Here is a 23,205-nt window from a genome sequence, read left to right as displayed (position 1 = left end):
TTTATACTTTGTCACGCAAAACTGCGCTAACTGAGTTTTGTGTCACAAAGTGTAGCGCCAGTTTGTGCCATTCCAGTGCCAGCCGGGCACCATATTTAAGGAATAGCACAAGCCGGCGCTAAGGGTGGCTAACGTCAAGGAAAATTACGTTTGCCGGGTGGGGGTGAGGGTGGCAGTATGGGGGGAGAGGGTTTTGCACAGAAAAATTACATTAGACTGGTTAGAGTAAAGAAAATGACTAACCAGCCTAGCGTCATTTCTCGGTGCAAAACCTACCATACCACATGACTCCGGTCTATGAAAAGACAGGAGTCATGCCCACCACCCCAATGGCCAGCACAAGGGTCCCCTGGGCATGGCCATTGCACCCAGTGCCATGTATGGGGGCCCATTTCAGGGGCCCCAATGGCACTTTAAAAAAAGTAACCAAATACTTACCTCTACTTACCTGGGATGGGGTCCCCCATCCTCCGCTGTCCCTCTGGTGTGGATGGGGGTTTCCCTGGGTCCTGGGGAGGGCACCTGTGGGCTTATTCCTTAGTGTTCCACCATGGAAATAGGCCCACTGGTCCCCTAACGCCTGCCCTGACCCAGGGGTTAAATAATGTCACTAAGCAAGGTTAGTGCAATTATTTAGGCCTGCCTCCATTCCGTGCACCATTTTTGCATGGGAGGATAAATAAGGAGCTAGGGCGTTAGAGTAATTTTTTGCCCTGGACTGTCTACCTTGCATTTCATTTGATGCAAGTTAGTTTCCAGCTAGCAAAAAATGACGTTAACTCCAATATTTTGACGTTAGACTAATCTAGAGTCAAAATATAAATACGAAGTTACGTTTGCGCTGAGTTAGCGTTAAAAAAATGACGCTAATTCAACACAAACAGAGTATAAATTTGGGCCACAGTATGTTGTGCAATGTGGGTTGACCCCTCGATGCTCTTGTTACCCAAAGACTACTTAAGAGAGCTAAGAAGTAAAAAGAGAAGACATGAAGGATTCTGCGATTTGGAAAGCACAATGATAAAATGCCTGACTTAGAGAGAGAAGTTATGTTGAGGCATTGGTGTGAAGTAGATGCTGTGGGTTAAACAAAACCGCTCTCTCCAATTCAGTGCAGTTGGCAAGACCCCGTGGTGCTGAGAAAGTTATTTTGACTCTGCTTCCAAGTGCCCACTGTTGTCATTGGAGTATTCGATGTTAAAAACAGGCTGTTTGCTAATATATGTCAAAGTTCACTTTTTGTGTACTCTTTGATCTTAATGGTATTTTAAAACTGCAAGGAAAGACAGGCCAATAGAGTCACTTAACACTAATGTTCCCAGCATGTGCCCTTCCTCGGAGTACAGCCTACTGATATCCCAGGGTGGGTGACAGGTGTAAAGAAGCTGCACAGCCTAATGGCATTGCACAGATAAGTGGGACAGTGCCAATGACAAAGGGCAATGGAATAAGACGAGCTGAGTGATGACGTGTTAACGGACTTGAGGGGGCATGAGGGTTGAGATATTGGAGGAGTGTTCCACAGGAGGTTTTGGGAAAGCGGTCTTTTTTCCAATCCACTCCAAAAACCTTGCTTTCATTTCGTTCCCAAACAAACCCCTCTCCTTCTTGCCAAGACACCAACCTTTATTCTACAATTTGCTGAAACACAAAGACAACAGCATAGGTTCTGTGTAACATTTAGTACTAGAGTAAGTAGTCATGGTGAAAAAAGTGGGAGAGAAGGGCAGGGGGGCAGTCAGAGTATGTGACTGTCTCTTGAAGTGGGCCTCTTGTTGTACTGTGAAGACCATCTCAGCTTGCCAAACAAGTCATCCTGGAATTGCTTTAACCGTAGGGTGGTTTCTTTGCATGTGTATCATTTTGTGGTGTTAATCGTGTGAGATCAGAGAAATTTACTGTTTTGGAAGTCATTTTACTTAAGGGGTTTCAACATTCCTGCTGCCAGAATTCTTGGAGATGGGCTATAGTCTGTTTTTGTAAAGATCAACAATCAATGCCAGGTTCAGGTTAAGATTTGTGGTGACTGACGTACCAGTTAGACGATGATAGAGGGGGAGAGATCTTCAAAATCAGTAGTTACAGAATTATGACATGATTGCAGAAGTGCAACAGTGCCCACTGAGCCTGCTCTCATTGTCCACATATTGAATAAAAATTAGAATCATGCTTAGAATGTTTCTGGAAGACTGTTTTTGCATATTTTGAGGTTTACAACTTTGGGCTGTTTTTTTGGTCTGATACTGGTCGGCGTTGGGCTGAATTTGGGCTTGAACTTGGACAGGTTTGGGCTTGGGATGGGTCTCAAAATCTGGCAACACTGCTTCTACGATCGCACGGAGAAATCTGCAGGATTTCAGATTTTTATCATTCTTACACCCTCCCCATGTTAGGACGAGGGCAGGAGCTGCCAATCTTTTGTGTTATAATGGTGTAATTAACACAGTTTCATTTTTCCCGCTTTTCTTTTAACATTTATGAAACCAGCCTTCAATCACACTGGTGGGGACTACCATGTCATTTGCTGTTCCATAAACCTTTGTCGCAGTCTATAAGGGACTGCCTTACCATATAAATGAGTGAAACATTTTAGCACTCACTATTAATTGTAAGCTCAAGCTTCCCTTTACATTGAAGGCTGATTACATTAATCATGCTGGTGGGAACTGTCATGTTATTTGTAGTTCAACTGGGTTTTGTCACAGCTTATAAGGGACAGTTATAATCTCTAGTACTTACTACTAAGTGTAAGCTTGCGCTCTCCTTGACATTAACAAAATGAGCCTTCAAACACGAAGGCAGTAGCTGTTAAGTTACTTGTGGTTTCATGAGCCTGCGCAATAGTCTATACCTATTCTTGAGTTCTCTCAAAGGAAACTTCTTTGGATCGACATTTACCGATGACTAAGTTATTATAAAGGTAGGTTCTGATGAATTGCCAGCTGATCCTTAGTGAATGGAAAGGCGAGAAACATGTCAAACAGTGCTTCTGTAGTGTAGGTAATTCCCACACACAGATTTCCCTTTGCTTATTCCTGGAGTTCAGGGATCACACATACACTTTCAAACTTGAGGAAATCAGATCATTACATCTGATATCTCCCTTACCTTGTTTTTAACCTTCACATAGGTTCCATTGTACTTTAAGTGAAGATTATCTTTTTGGCACCTATAGTCAATGTTAATCTAACTTTTTCCAGTCCCTGACACACTTCACTTTTTCCAGGATTCTTTTATAAAGATCTCCAGCAAAGAGCCGTCTCGCAGTCCCCAACAGGCATTGCAGCGCCAGCCTGCCGAAGAGCTATGCTGGATAATGACAATTGTCACCTAATAGAGAGTGAGGTCCTTTGTTCCTAGTAAGCAAATGCTTCTAGTGAGCTTGGACTCCCATCCAAGTTGGTGGTGTGGAGCCCAACACTTAAGAACATTGTATTCTTTGTTGATGATTTGTATTATTTTGGGAGAGTGTATACTGGACTGCATAATTTCTACCAGCCCCTCTTCTTTCATTACAAAATTTACGGAAGCCCTGCAAGACGTTCTATCCCTGGTCGGCTGTGGATCTTTAGGCCAGTTCAGGTACATTCAGATGGAGCTGTCCTCACTGTGTCTGTTTGAATTATGGAGCTCGCTTCAATCCATCAATACAGAGGCTTCAAACACGTCAAGCTATAGAACCCACTTCTGGAAATAATTAGTCAAACGTCCCACAGGCGGTTCTTTAAGCAGGAGCTTCATTTCAAGGAAATCAAGCTCCACCAACAATGCCTAGATTCAATACTCCCTGCATTTGCTAAATTCTTTTAATGCACATCAACACCGTTCCTTGGTACCTTGCGGACATTTCGAGCTCAGACTGACCTGCCCTAATAAGAAAGGCGGCAGGCTGGTCATTATCAATTTATCCTCAAAAACCTGTGACCAGTATTGTTCAATTTACCACCCTTGAATCAAATGTAGGAGTTTCACTATTGAAGCTCACCTCTCTTTTTCAGGACCCTAATTTGTCAGTCAAGAACCCCATGAGGACTGTTGCTAAAAGCTCACTTTCCTGCTGGTCCCCTTCATTCTTAAAGCCTCCAATTTATGCATCATAGTAGACTCTCACCTCAGCAAAACAGAAGATTCAGATTCCTCATCTATATAGGATATGGAAGTGCCAGCTCTCTCCGAGCTTATTAACAGCATCACCTACCAATCAGGGCATCTTCTTGATCCTCCTTTATCAACCAACCTGTTGTCACAGCCTGCGACATGGACAATTCTGCTATCCACTTTTATTGGCCCACTGACAACAGCATCCTCTCAGAAAGCTTTTAGAGATTCATGAATACTCCCTGCCTCTTGTCTAAGCCTTCTCCACCAGCTTTGCTAAAGATCTCTGAATGTTTCCCCTCTGATTTCAAAGCAGAAATTAAACCTGCTGCAGGCAACGTCAAAAACGTTATCACTAGGGCATTCATGTTATTCTTATTAAACATTTTAAGCCTCACCATAGGATTCCTAAGGTATTCTGAAGAGCTGTGTGGAAAAATGTCACTGCAAGGCTCCAGAGCACACTTAGAGGCGTTCCTATCTTGTTACAGAACAAGTGGACAATAAAGCAGCCATTAAACAACACCATCATTTTACTGAATGGACCTATACTATCCTGACTTTAGTACTGCAAAGCTCACTACTTGGGCATTGTGACCACCTGGTGCACCAACTGCAGGTGATTTGCAATCAGCAGCCAGGCAGTGGGAAATTCAGGCCAGTGCTCATATCTCCCAACAACTTAAGACCTACACTGGCTCCCTGTACACGTGTGCCACCTTTAAAACACTCTGCCATATGTGCAAACCCATCTCTTGCTGGGGCCGTCTACCTCGACTAGGTACTCAATTTCCAATGTCCATACAGCAGGCTACACTCTGATAATATTAATTTGGTAGCTGCCCCCTTACTTTACTATATTAGGAGTGGTTAATTCTTCTTCATCTTTCTGGCTGCATGACACTGGAACTCTCCTCCTATCAACCTTTACATGCAATCAGACTGGGTTCACCTCAATAAAGATCTTAAAGTCTATTTTTCCAGTAGCTCTGCTTTTCAGAATTAATGCACTTTGGGTTCAGCTAAAATTATGATTTAATGTCTATCATTTTTTGCTGTCTTTCTCCTAGTCACAGCCATAATCTCACTGTAACTGTGCAATATAAATGTATTCACTTCTAGGCTCAATACACAAACCCTTGCAGCCGAACTGAAAAGGCATAAATCTCTGAAGGCTGAAACATGTCAACCAGGTAAGTGAGGAGTTCCTATAATGAACAATTTAAAAAGAATACATTTTTCCTTACTACAAAAGGCAAAGGCTCACAAAAGAAATATGAAGCCGACTATACAGCCTACCTCCGGATGGTAAAACAACACTACAATCATGTGCAGATACACTTATCTCAATGACTTGAAGACCTTATAACAGTCTATCCCTTTTTATAGGTAACTTAAATGTTTGTTAACTTTGGAAGAAATGCATGTCTTTTATAATGCATTGCTATGCATGTACAGGAAATCTACCTTTTCTGTATGCTCACCCTGTATTTTCACCTTTTGCTGGACAATATATTTGTACTGCTTTACAAGTCTGTGCACTTTACCCCTGCTGACCAGTAGTAGAGTGTCTTAGCACCCCCTTTAAACATGGTCAAAGTAGAATACTGCTAATTGGTATATTTAACCTTCATATAAGTCTCTAGTATATGGTAAAAATGTTCTTACAGTTTGTAGTTAAATGTCATTAGGGTGACTGCAGCACCTATTGTGCCATCCAGTACAGTGACAGAATATAACATTGCTTTAGGCTTAGCACTGTAGCCTGACTGTGGCAGTTTAACCACTGCAATTTGACCGGTCAATATAAACCCTTTTGACAGGTTCCAACCTCCCTTTTAAATACTAATAAGTCACCCCTCAATAGGCATGTAGTCCACAAGGCAGGGAGAAGGGCATTTAAAAGTAGGACATATAGAAATTTAATGTTAACATGTCCTTACAGTGACTAGCACCCAAAAGCTGATTTTCACTCTGGCAGACCTAGCCGTCCTATGTAGAAAACAAGACTACAGATTAAAAATCCTAATACTGTATCTCAGGAATAAGGCTAACTACAAAAACAACAAACCACTATGTTTTTATTTAATAACATTCCGATTCAATGGTGAAGTTGGATATTTAATAAATATTAAGGATATTTAACTTTTAAATAGTTACCTTTTTCCTGCCTGACGTTTCTGGAAGCTAAAATTGCATTTGCTCTCCCACGTCTGCCAGTAAGTAATCAGAATTTGACTAAATGTGACAAAGGCGTGAAGGGCTTCCCAGGAGCAGACAATAGGATGACCTAATTGATAGAGATGACTCCTTTGAACCAGACAGAATATGCAGGGTGGGGCAATGAGCACCCTTTTTGACATTACAGGGTCAATTCCTGCTTGAATGTCTAATTCTGCTTGGCAGGTCTGCTGGTGTTTACATATAACACTCACTGCACCCTTGAAAAGAAGGGCAACACATTGCCAAAACAATTCTTGTCAATGCACAGTGCGGGTGCTGGAAAACCCAACTTTGGTCTACCAGACTTTTGACTCTGGGTTTATTGGTGGTCCATACAGACAAACACGCCCAACACATTTATTGCTGCTGAAGATTTCTGCCATTTTGAAAAATGCTCAAAGTGAACAACACTGTTGCCCCTGGGGACTTTTATCCCATTGGATAAATGTGGTATCTCCAGGAACCAACTTCAGAAAACTATGGATCTGCTCACTTGTACCAAGGACAAAGAAGTTGACTCCAAGAGTCCTTAGACCAACCTGGTAAAACTACAGGGACACTATAAGCTGTAAGAGCCCTTTTCCTGCAAATGCCCAGTTGGCCAGTGACAGCTGAACCTGGACTGGACCCTGTAGTTTGTCTTCTGCCTGACACACTATGAGTCTCTAAGTGCATCTCTAGGTCCTGTAGAACTTTAGAAGTGTATCCCTGTTCAGGATTGGGACTTACAGGACTAAAGTCAAAAGGTAAAATCTTTAACCAGGATGAACTGGTTTGGTGTATCCAACCTACACTCCATTATAGTCAGTGCCCAATTGCACATACATCCTGGTCTGCTGCAACCATTGACTATCATTGCCATTTTATGCTCCTTGATGCTATTCCTACATAAAACTTATCAAAAATTCGAGAAGAACTGGAAATATGACTTTGTAATTTTGATGCCAATGTATTATTAACTTTTATGTTATTTTTCTATCTAATACAGTTTGGCATTTTTTGTGTTTTACATTTCAACTTTATTACTGTTTTGGTACAGCATAAATACTTTACACATTGCCCTAAGTTAAGTCTGTTTCAGGGCAATTAAGTGATTTTGAGAGTTCTACCCGACAAGGGTTTTGATTCTATCTTGAGGTGGGTAGTGAACCTCCAAAATTATAATAAAATGTTTTACATCTTTGTAATAAACTACCCAAAAATTTTGAAGAAGACACAACTCATACATTCAATGGATACCTTAATATGCAATACTGGTATCAATGTCTAACACACAAAGGTCTGATAAATCATAGTAAATCCTTATAAGGCAAACATTTTGGTTGGGATGTCTAATAATGCTGTACGCATTACTGTTGTGATAAAGGTTTATGTCTAATCATTTCCTCAGGGCACCTACTTTAAGATATGATTGACTAAGCCCAGGAATCAGAGGGTTATTTGGGCTTTCCCTTATAATTTGTAGTCACAATATGACAAACATGGTTAAAGTGAATTTATACTAACTACATTTAAGCTTTATGATGATGGTTCAGACTTTTTTTTTAATGACAAAAACAATTAAATGTTCCAAATAAAGGATGTTTCTTAAAAGATCAGAATGGATGAGAACATTTAGAAGTACATACCACCAAGCACTGCAGTTTTTTTTTTAATAAGCATGAAATCATAGATTAACATTTTAAAAAATATTAATTTACAAACCTGCTCTGTTGTCATTTGTACAGCAGGGAGGATTGGAGCACCATAACTTGGACCTGCTCCCTCAGAAACCCAGCTTGATTCGAAACTAAGCTGTGAGCCTAATTTCAAAGAAAATTCCAGTAATGAGACATGAAAAAGACAGAAAAAACATATATATTACAACATAAACATATCTATTGTTACATCAAACTGGTCAAAGCAAGACTACAGAACACAAACAATACAATTGCCTATTACATTGTCTTTTTAAATCTCAACTAAGGCCATTGGATAATGCAATTGTGTTACCTCAGTTTTTCTGCTTAGTTATGGATTTGCAGCACTTGCCACATAATCCATCATCTGTGTATTATTTGCAGATGGTAACAAAAAAATTGTTTCTAGCTCAAGCAAATGAAAACGTACTAAAAATGCTCCACCTGCATTGTTTCTCAGTGTAAAGCTGTAGGAAGTTGGCTCTGTATGTGCTATTTCAAAGTAAGGAATAGCATGCACAGAGTCCAAGGGTTCCCCTTAGAGGTAAAATAGTGGTAAAAATAGATAATACTAATGCTCTATTTTGTGGTAGTGTGGTCGAGCAGTAGGCTTATCCAAGGAGTAGTGTTAAGCATTTGTTGCACATACACATAGACAATAAATGAGGTACACACACTCAGAGACAAATCCAGCCAATAGGTTTTTATATAGAAAAATATCTTTTCTTAGTTTATTTTAAGAACCACAGGTTCAAATTCTACATGTAATAGCTCATTCGAAAGGTATTGCAGGTAAGTACTTTAGGAACTTCAAATCATCAAAATTGCATGTATACTTTTCAAGTTATTGACAAATAGCTGTTTTAAAAGTGGACACTTAGTGCAATTTTCACAGTTCCTGGGGGAGGTAAGTTTTTGTTAGTTTTACCAGGTAAGTAGGACACTTACAGGGTTCAGTTCTTGGTCCAAGGTAGCCCACCGTTGGGGGTTCAGAGCAACCCTAAAGTCACCACACCAGCAGCTCAGGGCCGGTCAGGCGCAGAGTTCCAAGTGGTGCCCAAAACACATAGGCTAGAATGGAGAGAAGGGGGTGCCCCGGTTCCGGTCTGCTTGCAGGTAAGTACCCGCGTCTTCGGAGGGCAGACCAGGGGGGTTTTGTAGGGCACCGGGGGGGACACAAGTCCACACAGAAATTTCACCCTCAGCAGCGCGGGGGCGGCCGGGTGCAGTGTCGAAACAAGCGTCGGGTTTGTAATGGAAGTCAATGGGAGATCTAGGGATCTCTTCAGCGCTGCAGGCAGGCAAGGGGGGGGTTCCTCGGGGAAACCTCCACTTGGGCAAGGGAGAGGGACTCCTGGGGGTCACTCCTCCAATGAAAGTCCGGTCCTTCAGGTCCTGGGGGCTGCGGGTGCAGGGTCTCTCCCAGGTGTCGGGACTTTGGATTCAAAGAGTCGCGGTCAGGGGAAGCCTCGGGATTCCCTCTGCAGGCGGCGCTGTGGGGGCTCAGGGGGGACAGGTTTTTGTACTCACAGTCTTAGAGTAGTCCTGGGGTCCCTCCTGAGGTGTTGGATCGCCACCAGCCGAGTCGGGGTCGCCGGGTGCAGTGTTGCAAGTCTCACGCCTTTTGCGGGGAGCTTGCAGGGTTCTTTAAAGCCGCTGGAAACAAAGTTGCAGCTTTTCTTGGAGCAGGTCCGCTGTCCTCGGGAGTTTCTTGTCTTTTCGAAGCAGGGGCAGTCCTCAGAGGATGTCGAGGTCGCTGGTCCCTTTGGAAGGCGTCGCTGGAGCAGGATCTTTGGAAGGCAGGAGACAGGCCGGTGAGTTTCTGGAGCCAAGGCAGTTGTCGTCTTCTGGTCTTCCTCTGCAGGGGTTTTTCAGCTAGGCAGTCCTTCTTCTTGTAGTTGCAGGAATCTAATTTTCTAGGGTTCAGGGTAGCCCTTAAATACTAGATTTAAGGGCGTGTTTAGGTCTGGGGGGTTAGTAGCCAATGGCTACTAGCCCTGAGGGTGGGTACACCCTCTTTGTGCCTCCTCCCAAGGGGAGGGGGTCACAATCCTAACCCTATTGGGGGAATCCTCCATCTGCAAGATGGAGGATTTCTAAAAGTCAGAGTCACCTCAGCTCAGGACACCTTAGGGGCTGTCCTGACTGGTCAGTGACTCCTCCTTGTTGCTTTCTTTGTTCCCTCCAGCCTTGCCGCCAAAAGTGGGGGCCGTGGCCGGAGGGGGCGGGCAACTCCACTAAGCTGGAGTGCCCTGCTGGGCTGTGACAAAGGGGTGAGCCTTTGAGGCTCACCGCCAGGTGTTACAGCTCCTGCCTGGGGGAGGTGTTAGCATCTCCACCCAGTGCAGGCTTTGTTACTGGCCTCAGAGTGACAAAGGCACTCTCCCCATGGGGCCAGCAACATGTCTCTAGTGTGGCAGGCTGCTGGAACTAGTCAGCCTACACAGACAGTCGGTTAAGTTTCAGGGGGCACCTCTAAGGTGCCCTCTGGGGGTGTATTTTGCAATAAAATGTACACTGGCATCAGTGTGCATTTATTGTGCTGAGAAGTTTGATACCAAACTTCCCAGTTTTCAGTGTAGCCATTATGGTGCTGTGGAGTTCGTGTTTGACAAACTCCCAGACCATATACTCTTATGGCTACCCTGCACTTACAATGTCTAAGGTTTTGTTTAGACACTGTAGGGGTACCATGCTCATGCACTGGTACCCTCACCTATGGTATAGTGCACCCTGCCTTAGGGCTGTAAGGCCTGCTAGAGGGGTGTCTTACCTATACTGCATAGGCAGTGAGAGGCTGGCATGGCACCCTGAGGGGAGTGCCATGTCGACTTACTCGTTTTGTCCTCACTAGCACACACAAGCTGGCAAGCAGTGTGTCTGTGCTGAGTGAGAGGTCTCCAGGGTGGCATAAGACATGCTGCAGCCCTTAGAGACCTTCCTTGGCATCAGGGCCCTTGGTACTAGAAGTACCAGTTACAAGGGACTTATCTGGATGCCAGGGTCTGCCAATTGTGGATACAAAAGTACAGGTTAGGGAAAGAACACTGGTGCTGGGGCCTGGTTAGCAGGCCTCAGCACACTTTCAATTGTAAACATAGCATCAGCAAAGGCAAAAAGTCAGGGGGCAACCATGCCAAGGAGGCATTTCCTTACACAACCCCCCCCCAAACGAAAGAGGATGAGACTAACCTTTCCCAAGAGAGTCTTCATTTTCTAAGTGGAAGAACCTGGAAAGGCCATCTGCATTGGCATGGGCAGTCCCAGGTCTGTGTTCCACTATAAAGTCCATTCCCTGTAGGGAGATGGACCACCTCAACAGTTTAGGATTTTCACCTTTCATTTGCATCAGCCATTTGAGAGGTCTGTGGTCAGTTTGAACTAGGAAGTGAGTCCCAAAGAGGTATGGTCTCAGCTTCTTCAGGGACCAAACCACAGCAAAGGCCTCCCTCTCAATGGCACTCCAACGCTGCTCCCTGGGGAGTAACCTCCTGCTAATGAAAGCAACAGGCTGGTCAAGGCCATCATCATTTGTTTGGGACAAAACTGCCCCTATCCCATGTTCAGAGGCATCAGTCTGCACAATGAACTGCTTAGAATAATCTGGAGCTTTTAGAACTGGTGCTGAGCACATTGCCTGTTTCAGGGTGTCAAAGGCCTGTTGGCATTCCACAGTCCAGTTTACTTTCTTGGGCATTTTCTTGGAGGTGAGTTCAGTGAGGGCTGTCACAATGGATCCATATCCCTTCACAAACCTCCTGTAATACCCAGTCAAGCCAAGGAATGCCCTGACTTGAGTCTGGGTTTTTGGAGCTACCCAGTCCAGAATAGTCTGGATCTTGGGTTGGAGTGGCTGAACTTGGCCTCCACCTACAAGGTGGCCCAAGTAAACCACAGTTCCCTGCCCTATCTGGCATTTGGATGCCTTGATAGAGAGGCCTGCAGATTGCAGAGTCTTCAAAACCTTCTTCAGGTGGACCAGGTGATCCTGCCAGGTGGAGCTAAAGACAGCAATATCATCAAGATAAGCTGTGCTAAAGGACTCCAAGCCAGCAAGGACTTGATTCACCAACCTTTGGAAGGTGGCAGGGGCATTCTTTAAACCAAAGGGCATAACAGTAAACTGATAATGCCCATCAGGTGTGGAGAATGCTGTTTTCTCTTTTGCTCCAGGTGCCATTTTTATTTGCCAGTACCCTGCTGTCAAGTCAAAGGTACTTAAGAATTTGGCAGCACCTAATTTATCTATGAGCTCATCAGCTCTTGGAATTGGATGAGCATCTGTCTTGGTGACAGAATTGAGCCCTCTGTAGTCCACACAAAACCTCATCTCTTTCTTTCCATCTTTGGTGTGAGGTTTGGGGACTAAGACCACTGGGCTAGCCCAGGGGCTGTCAGAGCGCTCAATTACTCCCAACTCCAGCATCTTGTGGACTTCCACCTTGATGCTTTCCTTAACATGGTCAGACTGTCTAAAGATTTTGTTTTTGACAGGCATGCTGTCTCCTGTGTCCACATCATGGGTACACAGGTGTGTCTGACCAGGGGTTAAGGAGAAGAGTTCAGGAAACTGTTGTAGGACTCTCCTACAATCAGCTTGCTGTTGGCCAGAGAGGGTGTCTGAGTAGATCACTCCATCTACTGTGCCATCTTTTGGGTCTGATGATAGAAGATCAGGGAGAGGTTCACTCTCTGCCTCCTGATCCTCATCTGTTACCATCAACAGATTCACATCAGCCCTGTCATGGAAGAGCTTAAGGCGGTTCACATGGATCACCCTCTTGGGGCTCCTGCTTGTGCCCAGGTCCACCAGGTAGGTGACCTGACTCTTCCTTTCTAGCACTGGGTAAGGGCCACTCCATTTGTCCTGGAGTGCCCTGGGAGCCACAGGCTCCAGAACCCAGACTTTCTGCCCTGGTTGGAACTCAACCAGTGCAGCCTTTTGGTCATACCAAAACTTCTGGAGCTGTTGGCTGGCCTCAAGGTTTTTGGTTGCCTTTTCCATGTACTCTGCCATTCTAGAGCGAAGGCCAAGTACATAGTCCACTATGTCCTGTTTAGGCTCATGGAGAGGTCTCTCCCAGCCTTCTTTAACAAGGGCAAGTGGTCCCCTTACAGGATGACCAAACAGAAGTTCAAAGGGTGAGAATCCTACTCCCTTCTGTGGCACCTCTCTGTAAGCGAAAAGCAGACATGGCAAGAGGACATCCCATCTCCTTTTGAGTTTTTCTGGGAGCCCCATGATCATGCCTTTTAATGTCTTGTTGAATCTCTCAACCAAGCCATTAGTTTGTGGATGGTATGGTGTAGTGAATTTATAAGTCACTCCACACTCATTCCACATGTGTTTTAGGTATGCTGACATGAAGTTGGTACCTCTGTCAGACACCACCTCCTTAGGGAAACCCACTCTGGTAAAGATACCAATGAGGGCCTTGGCTACTGCAGGGGCAGTAGTCGACCTAAGGGGAATAGCTTCAGGATACCTGGTAGCATGATCCACTACTACCAGGATATACATATTTCCTGAGGCTGTGGGAGGTTCTAGTGGACCAACTATGTCCACACCCACTCTTTCAAAGGGAACCCCCACCACTGGAAGTGGAATGAGGGGGGCCTTTGGATGCCCACCTGTCTTACCACTGGCTTGACAGGTGGGGCAGGAGAGGCAAAACTCCTTAACCATGTTGGACATATTGGGCCAGTAGAAGTGGTTGACTAACCTCTCCCACGTCTTGGTTTGTCCCAAATGTCCAGCAAGGGGAATGTCATGGGCCAATGTTAGGATGAACTTCCTGAACAGCTGAGGCACTACCACTCTCCTAGTGGCACCAGGTTTGGGGTCTCTGGCCTCAGTGTACAGGAGTCCATCTTCCCAATAGACCCTATGCGTTCCATTTTTCTTGCCTTTGGACTCTTCAGCAGCTTGCTGCCTAAGGCCTTCAAGAGAGGGACAGGTTTCTTGTCCCTTACACAGCTCCTCCCTTGAGGGTCCCCCTGGGCCTAAGAGCTCAACCTGATAAGGTTCAAGCTCCAAAGGCTCAGTTCCCTCAGAGGGCAGAACTTCTTCCTGAGAAGAGAGGTTCCCTTTCTTTTGCTGTGTTGTAGTTGGTTTCCCAACTGACTTTCCTGTTCTCTTGGTAGGCTGGGCCCTTCTTCCAGACTCCAGCTCTACTTGTTCACCCTGTGCTTTGCACTGTGCTCTTGTTTTCACACACACCAGTTCAGGGATACCCAGCATTGCTGCATGGGTTTTTAGTTCAACCTCAGCCCATGCTGAGGACTCCAGGTCATTTCCAAGCAGACAGTCCACTGGGATATTTGAGGAGACCACCACCTGTTTCAGGCCATTGACCCCTCCCCATTCTAAAGTAACCATTGCCATGGGATGTACTTTTCTCTGATTGTCAGCGTTGGTGACTGTGTAAGTTTTTCCAGTCAGGTATTGGCCAGGGGAAACCAGTTTCTCTGTCACCATGGTGACACTGGCACCTGTATCCCTCAGGCCCTCTATTCTAGTCCCATTAATTAAGAGTTGCTGTCTGTATTTTTGCATGTTAGGCGGCCAGACAGCTAGTGTGGCTAAATCCACCCCACCCTCAGAAACTAGAGTAGCTTCAGTGTGGACCCTGATTTGCTCTGGGCACACTGTTGATCCCACTTGGAGACTAGCCATACCAGTGTTACCTGGATGGGAGTTTGGAGTGGAACCTTTCTTGGGACAGGCCTTGTCTCCAGTTTGGTGTCCATGCTGTTTACAGCTATGACACCAGGCCTTTTTGGGATCAAAGTTTTTACCCTTGTACCCATTGTTTTGTGAAGAGGCTCTGGGCCCACCCTCCTGTGCAGGTTTTTGGGGGCCTGTAGAAGACTCTTTACTATTTTTAGTTTTGGTTGTCTCATCATCCTTCCCCTGGGGAGTCTTTGTGACCCCTTTCTTTTGGTCACCCCCTGTTGAAGTCTTGGACACCCTTGTCTTGACCCAATGGTCCGCCTTCTTTCCCAATTCTTGGGGAGAAATTGGTCCTAGGTCTACCAGATGCTGATGCAGTTTATCATTGAAACAATTACTTAACAGGTGTTCTTTCACAAATAAATTGTACAGCCCATCATAATTACTTACACCACTGCCTTGAATCCAACCATCTAGTGTTTTCACTGAGTAGTCAACAAAGTCAACCCAGGTCTGGCTCGAGGATTTTTGAGCCCCCCTGAACCTAATCCTGTACTCCTCAGTGGAGAATCCAAAGCCCTCAATCAGGGTACCCTTCATGAGGTCATAAGATTCTGCATCTTGTCCAGAGAGTGTGAGGAGTCTATCCCTACACTTTCCTGTGAACATTTCCCAAAGGAGAGCACCCCAGTGAGATCTGTTCACTTTTCTGGTTACACAAGCCCTCTCAAAAGCTGTGAACCATTTGGTGATGTCATCACCATCTTCATATTTAGTTACAATCCCTTTAGGGATTTTCAACATGTCAGGAGAATCTCTGACCCTATTTATGTTGCTGCCACCATTGATGGGTCCTAGGCCCATCTCTTGTCTTTCCCTCTCTATGGCTAGGATCTGTCTTTCCAAAGCCAATCTTTTGGCCATCCTGGCTAACTGGATGTCCTCTTCACTGAGGCTATCCTCAGTGATTTCAGAGGTGTTGGTCTCTCCTGTGAGGGAACCAGCATCTCTGACTATTATTTTAGGAGTCAGGGTTTGAGGGACCCTGTTCTCCCTAGATAGGACTGGTAGGGGGGAATTGTCCTCCAAGTCACTATCCTCTTCCTCTGAGTTGCCACCCTCAGAGGGGTTGGCCTTTTCAAACTCTGCCAAAAGCTCCTGGAGCTGTATTTTGGTAGGTTTGGGGCCCATTGTTATTTTCTTTATTTTACAGAGTGACCTTAGCTCCCTCATCTTAAGATGGAGGTAAGGTGTGGTGTCGAGTTCCACCACAGTCACATCTGTGCTAGACATTTTGCTTCTAAAAGTTGGAATACTTTTTAAGAATCTACAACTGGTTCTAGAATCTAATTCAAACTTTTAACAAACTTTTAAACTCTAAAAGACAATGCTAAACAGGGACTTAACACACAAGGCCCTAGCAGGACTTTTAAGAATTTAGAAAACTTTTCAAATTGCAAAAATCAATTTCTAATGACAATTTTGGAATTTGTCGTGTGATCAGGTATTGGCTGAGTAGTCCAGCAAATGCAAAGTCTTGTACCCCACCGCTGATCCACCAATGTAGGAAGTTGGCTCTGTATGTGCTATTTCAAAGTAAGGAATAGCATGCACAGAGTCCAAGGGTTCCCCTTAGAGGTAAAATAGTGGTAAAAATAGATAATACTAATGCTCTATTTTGTGGTAGTGTGGTCGAGCAGTAGGCTTATCCAAGGAGTAGTGTTAAGCATTTGTTGCACATACACATAGACAATAAATGAGGTACACACACTCAGAGACAAATCCAGCCAATAGGTTTTTATATAGAAAAATATCTTTTCTTAGTTTATTTTAAGAACCACAGGTTCAAATTCTACATGTAATAGCTCATTCGAAAGGTATTGCAGGTAAGTACTTTAGGAACTTCAAATCATCAAAATTGCATGTATACTTTTCAAGTTATTGACAAATAGCTGTTTTAAAAGTGGACACTTAGTGCAATTTTCACAGTTCCTGGGGGAGGTAAGTTTTTGTTAGTTTTACCAGGTAAGTAGGACACTTACAGGGTTCAGTTCTTGGTCCAAGGTAGCCCACCGTTGGGGGTTCAGAGCAACCCTAAAGTCACCACACCAGCAGCTCAGGGCCGGTCAGGCGCAGAGTTCCAAGTGGTGCCCAAAACACATAGGCTAGAATGGAGAGAAGGGGGTGCCCCGGTTCCGGTCTGCTTGCAGGTAAGTACCCGCGTCTTCGGAGGGCAGACCAGGGGGGTTTTGTAGGGCACCGGGGGGGACACAAGTCCACACAGAAATTTCACCCTCAGCAGCGCGGGGGCGGCCGGGTGCAGTGTCGAAACAAGCGTCGGGTTTGTAATGGAAGTCAATGGGAGATCTAGGGATCTCTTCAGCGCTGCAGGCAGGCAAGGGGGGGGTTCCTCGGGGAAACCTCCACTTGGGCAAGGGAGAGGGACTCCTGGGGGTCACTCCTCCAATGAAAGTCCGGTCCTTCAGGTCCTGGGGGCTGCGGGTGCAGGGTCTCTCCCAGGTGTCGGGACTTTGGATTCAAAGAGTCGCGGTCAGGGGAAGCCTCGGGATTCCCTCTGCAGGCGGCGCTGTGGGGGCTCAGGGGGGACAGGTTTTTGTACTCACAGTCTTAGAGTAGTCCTGGGGTCCCTCCTGAGGTGTTGGATCGCCACCAGCCGAGTCGGGGTCGCCGGGTGCAGTGTTGCAAGTCTCACGCCTTTTGCGGGGAGCTTGCAGGGTTCTTTAAAGCCGCTGGAAACAAAGTTGCAGCTTTTCTTGGAGCAGGTCCGCTGTCCTCGGGAGTTTCTTGTCTTTTCGAAGCAGGGGCAGTCCTCAGAGGATGTCGAGGTCGCTGGTCCCTTTGGAAGGCGTCGCTGGAGCAGGATCTTTGGAAGGCAGGAGACAGGCCGGTGAGTTTCTGGAGCCAAGGCAGTTGTCGTCTTCTGGTCTTCCTCTGCAGGGGTTTTTCAGCTAGGCAGTCCTTCTTCTTGTAGTTGCAGGAATCTAATTTTCTAGGGTTCAGGGTAGCCCTTAAATACTAGATTTAAGGGCGTGTTTAGGTCTGGGGGGTTAGTAGCCAATGGCTACTAGCCCTGAGGGTGGGTACACCCTCTTTGTGCCTCCTCCCAAGGGGAGGGGGTCACAATCCTAACCCTATTGGGGGAATCCTCCATCTGCAAGATGGAGGATTTCTAAAAGTCAGAGTCACCTCAGCTCAGGACACCTTAGGGGCTGTCCTGACTGGTCAGTGACTCCTCCTTGTTGCTTTCTTTGTTCCCTCCAGCCTTGCCGCCAAAAGTGGGGGCCGTGGCCGGAGGGGGCGGGCAACTCCACTAAGCTGGAGTGCCCTGCTGGGCTGTGACAAAGGGGTGAGCCTTTGAGGCTCACCGCCAGGTGTTACAGCTCCTGCCTGGGGGAGGTGTTAGCATCTCCACCCAGTGCAGGCTTTGTTACTGGCCTCAGAGTGACAAAGGCACTCTCCCCATGGGGCCAGCAACATGTCTCTAGTGTGGCAGGCTGCTGGAACTAGTCAGCCTACACAGACAGTCGGTTAAGTTTCAGGGGGCACCTCTAAGGTGCCCTCTGGGGGTGTATTTTGCAATAAAATGTACACTGGCATCAGTGTGCATTTATTGTGCTGAGAAGTTTGATACCAAACTTCCCAGTTTTCAGTGTAGCCATTATGGTGCTGTGGAGTTCGTGTTTGACAAACTCCCAGACCATATACTCTTATGGCTACCCTGCACTTACAATGTCTAAGGTTTTGTTTAGACACTGTAGGGGTACCATGCTCATGCACTGGTACCCTCACCTATGGTATAGTGCACCCTGCCTTAGGGCTGTAAGGCCTGCTAGAGGGGTGTCTTACCTATACTGCATAGGCAGTGAGAGGCTGGCATGGCACCCTGAGGGGAGTGCCATGTCGACTTACTCGTTTTGTCCTCACTAGCACACACAAGCTGGCAAGCAGTGTGTCTGTGCTGAGTGAGAGGTCTCCAGGGTGGCATAAGACATGCTGCAGCCCTTAGAGACCTTCCTTGGCATCAGGGCCCTTGGTACTAGAAGTACCAGTTACAAGGGACTTATCTGGATGCCAGGGTCTGCCAATTGTGGATACAAAAGTACAGGTTAGGGAAAGAACACTGGTGCTGGGGCCTGGTTAGCAGGCCTCAGCACACTTTCAATTGTAAACATAGCATCAGCAAAGGCAAAAAGTCAGGGGGCAACCATGCCAAGGAGGCATTTCCTTACAAAAGCACTTCGTAAAATGTAATTGGTCATCTTTTAGTTGTTGGTTGCTCTATATCGCTGTTAAACCGACACTACTGAGGTGAAGCCTTACACACAAAATATTGAAATAATGCTGCCACAAATTGTACTGCGTTATGAATTTTCTGGCTGCCTAATAGGAGTCAATCCTGCTGCATAATTTGGACCTCCCCTGCCACATAATTCAGTGGCCATGCTCCTACCTAAAAAATCTTTAAGCAGAACAAAAGCATCTTTACCTTTGCAGAGGTTTCACTAAACTCAAAACCTTGAGTTGCACTCAGCCTAGCAGGACATAAATACATCTCAACATTATTCTGGGAGCGATATCCTCTACGTCTTTCAATACAGGTACAGCTTTCACTGTAGGTACCAAAGTGCTCTGTCCCCAGATATACCTGGCTTCCTGTGATAGCTCTGACAGTTGTTTAAGCCTGGTGGTTGTAGGAAACAGGGTTTCTGTTGCCTTCTGCCCTCTGCTTGATATTTGATGCAACTGGAGTGCACTGGGTTCTTGATAACCAGTTTCTCAGTGCCAGGGTTTTTCCTCAAAACACGTTAACTGGTCAACTGATCCTCTATAAGTTCCTAGTAAGTGGTGCCCTTGGTACCTAGGACACAAGTATTAAGGAGAGTCCCTAAGAGCTGCAGCATATATTGTACCTCTCTAAGGGACCCAGCAACAAACTCATGCAGACTGCCACTGCATGCTGTTTGACATGATGCTCTGAAAAGTGAAAACACAACATGGCACACGCTGTGTGTGCCATGTTCACTAACACTGCATGAAATATTTGTAAGTCACCTCTACAACAAGTCGTACAGCCCTAAGACATTACATGTGTGGACATATCGGCATGTGCAGGCCAGTTCAATTACATCCACTATAGTGCTTTTTGTTATTTGGTGAAAATCTGTTTAGTGTTTTTGTGAAAAATTAAAAGAAAACCAAATTTGCATTTCTCCCCTCCCTCCTAGCACAGATGACTCATCAGGATATAACAGGATACACCCCAGCTCCCTTTGTGTCACTGTCTAGAGAGAGGTGAAAACAGCCCAACTGTCAAACTGACCCAGACAGGGAATCCACAAACAGGCAGAGTCACAGAATGGTTTAAGCAAGAAAATGCTCACTTTCTAAAAGAGGCATTTTCAAATACACAATCTTAAAATCAACTTTACTAAAAGGTGTATTTTTTACTTTTGAGCTCAGAGACCGAAAACGCCACGTCTGTCCGCTCCCAAAGGGAATCTACACATTAATCATATTTAAAGGCGGCCCCTATGTTAACCTATGAGAGGGTTAGGCCTTGCAACAGTGAAAAACGAATTTAGCAGTATTTTACTGTTAGGACATATAAAAACATTAGTATATGTCCTACCTTAAACATACACTGCACCCTGCCCATGGGTGTCTTACATGTAAGAAAAGGGAAGGTTTAGGCCTGTCACAGTGGGTACACTTGCGAAGTCGAATTGGCAGTTTAAAACTGCACAAAGACACTGCAGTGGCAGGTCTGAGCCATGTTTACAGAGCTACTATGGTGGGTGGCACAACCAGTGCTGCAGGCCCGCTAGTAGCATTTGATTTAAAGGCCCTGGGCACCTCTAGTGCACTCTACTAGAGACTTACTAGTAAATGAAATGTGCCAATCATGGATAAACCAATCAACAATACAATACAATTTACACAGAGAGCATATGCACTTTAGCACTGGTTAACAGTTGTAAAGTGCTCAGAGTTCAAAAGTCAACAGCAACAGGTCAGAAAAAATAGGAGGTAGGAGGCAAAAATATTGGGGAATACCCTGCAAAAAGGGCTGTTTCCAACACTACATAAATTGGTCAAACCTGCCTCATAATTTTGTCTTTTCCTGACATATAATTCCAGTGGCCCTGCATATAACTAAAGCATTTCCATTTGCCGCCTTCTTCCATTTGCAGCAAAAAATGAAAATGTTGTCATTTAGCATCTTAATTTAAATCTGCAATGCAATGCTAATTTCAATAGAATACCACTTTCACTACCCCACCATCAGAGTTGCTGGCTGGCTAATACAATTCCCCTAAAAAAAGACACAGGACAGCCACTGAGGAGAAATAAACTAGAAGGGTCAACCAAACATAAGAGGAGTGTTCAAACAGTCATAGTGTAAATAGGATGCTAAGTTGGCCTGAATCATGGTCATAATTATAATAATAAGGAGAGATTATTAAAACATATACAACTATCATATAAACCTTTATCCGAAATAAACTTTTAGCATTAGATTGTAATTCTCAAAACAGCCCATAGAGGGCACCATAACAAAAGTATCATGTGTAAGAAACATGTAATGTAACTATATAGTTAGCCCCTAGCGGGCATTACAACATACAAAGAAAATAATGCAGTATAACCGTATATTTAGCCCCTACAAGGCATAGTGCATTAAACATTTTCAGGGGTAGCAGGCCTATAGCAATGATATTACAAACAAAACACAAGCTATTCCCATCTATAAAACAAAAGTTCCAGCCGTGAAAGCGCTTAAAAAGACACTGAATGGTGGAAGGGGTTATTATTTTGGGTTCCCCACTAAACTAGTGTCTGGACCCAGAGATGACCTAGACAGAGTGCATTGCGCTGAACGTTTTGGTGGTGGTCCCATTGTCCTAGTTATGAGCAAAAATGTTTTGTAAAAGTAATGTCCTGCAAAGCATTATTGAGTGAGTTTTCAGTGAATATTGCAGTATCGGCTCTCCAGCTGTGCCGGGAGAGCCACTTTCGCTCTGAGGATGTTTGTTTTTATTAAAGCATTTACCAATTTCAAGTGTTTTAAGGGAAGAGTCACAAGAAATGACTTTGATTAGGTAACTGTGACCCATGTGAGCAGCGCTTCAATACCGCCAATCGAGTTCATGCTGTTGTGCCTGTTCGCGCTGTGAGTGCCATGGCCGACATGAAGGGGAAAGACAAAAAAAAAAAAGTTTGCCCACGCTGAAGTAGATCGCCAATCGTGCAATAATCCATGTAACAGGTGCAGTCTGCAAAATGTCACAAACAGCCTCAAGGCGGGATAAACGTATAGTATTTACAAGTGATTTTTTGAAAGGCAAGCCCAGGAACGAATAAAAGTGATGGGCGTGAGAGGAGCATGATTAAAAGCCCACAATGCTTAAAACAGGTCAAAGCGCTTGTGCGTTCAAACTAAAAAGGCTTATCTGTAGATCAAAAGCTACCTTTCTGCCAAATTTGGTGTAATTCCGTCTAGCGGTTTGGGTTGCAGGTGTGACTAAAGAGCCTTTGGGAATTAACATAGGAAAAGTACTTTTTTACCCCTTCCCCTTTTTCTTGGCCCCCACTGGACGGATCACCCTGAAACTTTCCATGAACAACAAGACCCTAGAGGGCACTTTTTTGGGAACATTTTGTGAAGATTCGTCAAACAGTGCCAACCCTTAAAGAATCCCACTGATTCCCTCTAAATGCCAAGAAACAATTTAACATCTTAAGCACCACTCACTAAGCATTTTTATACAAAGGGTCTTTATACCTGCTACAGAGACCTTCAAAAATGTCTGCCATTTAGATCTCCTTATGATTCCTCAAGATAATGAAATACATAGGCAGATCACTGGTTATGCAAGGCCTGAGACTCTGGAATGACCTTACTCAAGTTCAGAGTTTCCCACCAACATAACAGATTCAAGAAAGAACTGAAAAGGTAACTTTTTAGCCTATTGAATTCAACAAAGAACAGGGATTATAATTGTTATATTTCCTTATCTGTCATACAGTAGTCAAAAAGCTACACACCAACTCTCACCATGTTCCTCGTCAGCCTGGGAGTTCCAGAGGTAAATGTATAAATCAGTGAGAAGCAGCTAGCTAAGGCCTGAATGCCGACATGCTTAGGGAAGAGAGGACAAGGGAGGACAAGTGCAAGTGTGCTTCTCATGCTTTTTATCTCTTTCTTTTTAAACACCAACATACCATTTGTATGACAATGTGTCTTCAATTAACCCTAGAAACACACAGATGATATTAAAGTCAACGCATCCTCAAGCACACATCATAAAAGTTCTATTAATCGCATAAAAGCAGTAGGCACTATCAAATGGTAGTTACTCCAATCTCATTTATGGCTTAACCAGCAAAACATTGCCCAGATACAGAATTCACTATGATGCCATAATGATTGCTAGCGGTACACAAACGCAAAAAAGTAACATAACATTTTATTATATAAGGTTTGTCGATTATAACTGCACAATGACAGCA

The 23,205-nt window shown here is 44.8% G+C and overlaps 1 protein-coding gene across 1 annotated transcript in view; it reads right to left on the bottom strand.

Moving 5' to 3' along the window:
- HLTF (helicase like transcription factor) overlaps positions 1-23,205 on the bottom strand; it is a 324,731-nt gene that overhangs the window by 256,102 nt on the left and 45,424 nt on the right. The window contains exon 6 of the mRNA XM_069213390.1: positions 8,026-8,123. Within this exon, the coding sequence (XP_069069491.1) occupies positions 8,026-8,123 (98 nt within the window). The remainder of the gene's footprint in view (positions 1-8,025; positions 8,124-23,205) is intronic.

The sequence above is a fragment of the Pleurodeles waltl genome, chromosome 11 (assembly GCF_031143425.1).
Source record: "Pleurodeles waltl isolate 20211129_DDA chromosome 11, aPleWal1.hap1.20221129, whole genome shotgun sequence".
Taxonomy (NCBI): Eukaryota; Metazoa; Chordata; class Amphibia; order Caudata; family Salamandridae; genus Pleurodeles; species Pleurodeles waltl.
Note: the sequence above shows the minus strand (reverse complement) of the source record. Positions and strands in the feature narration are given on the sequence as shown.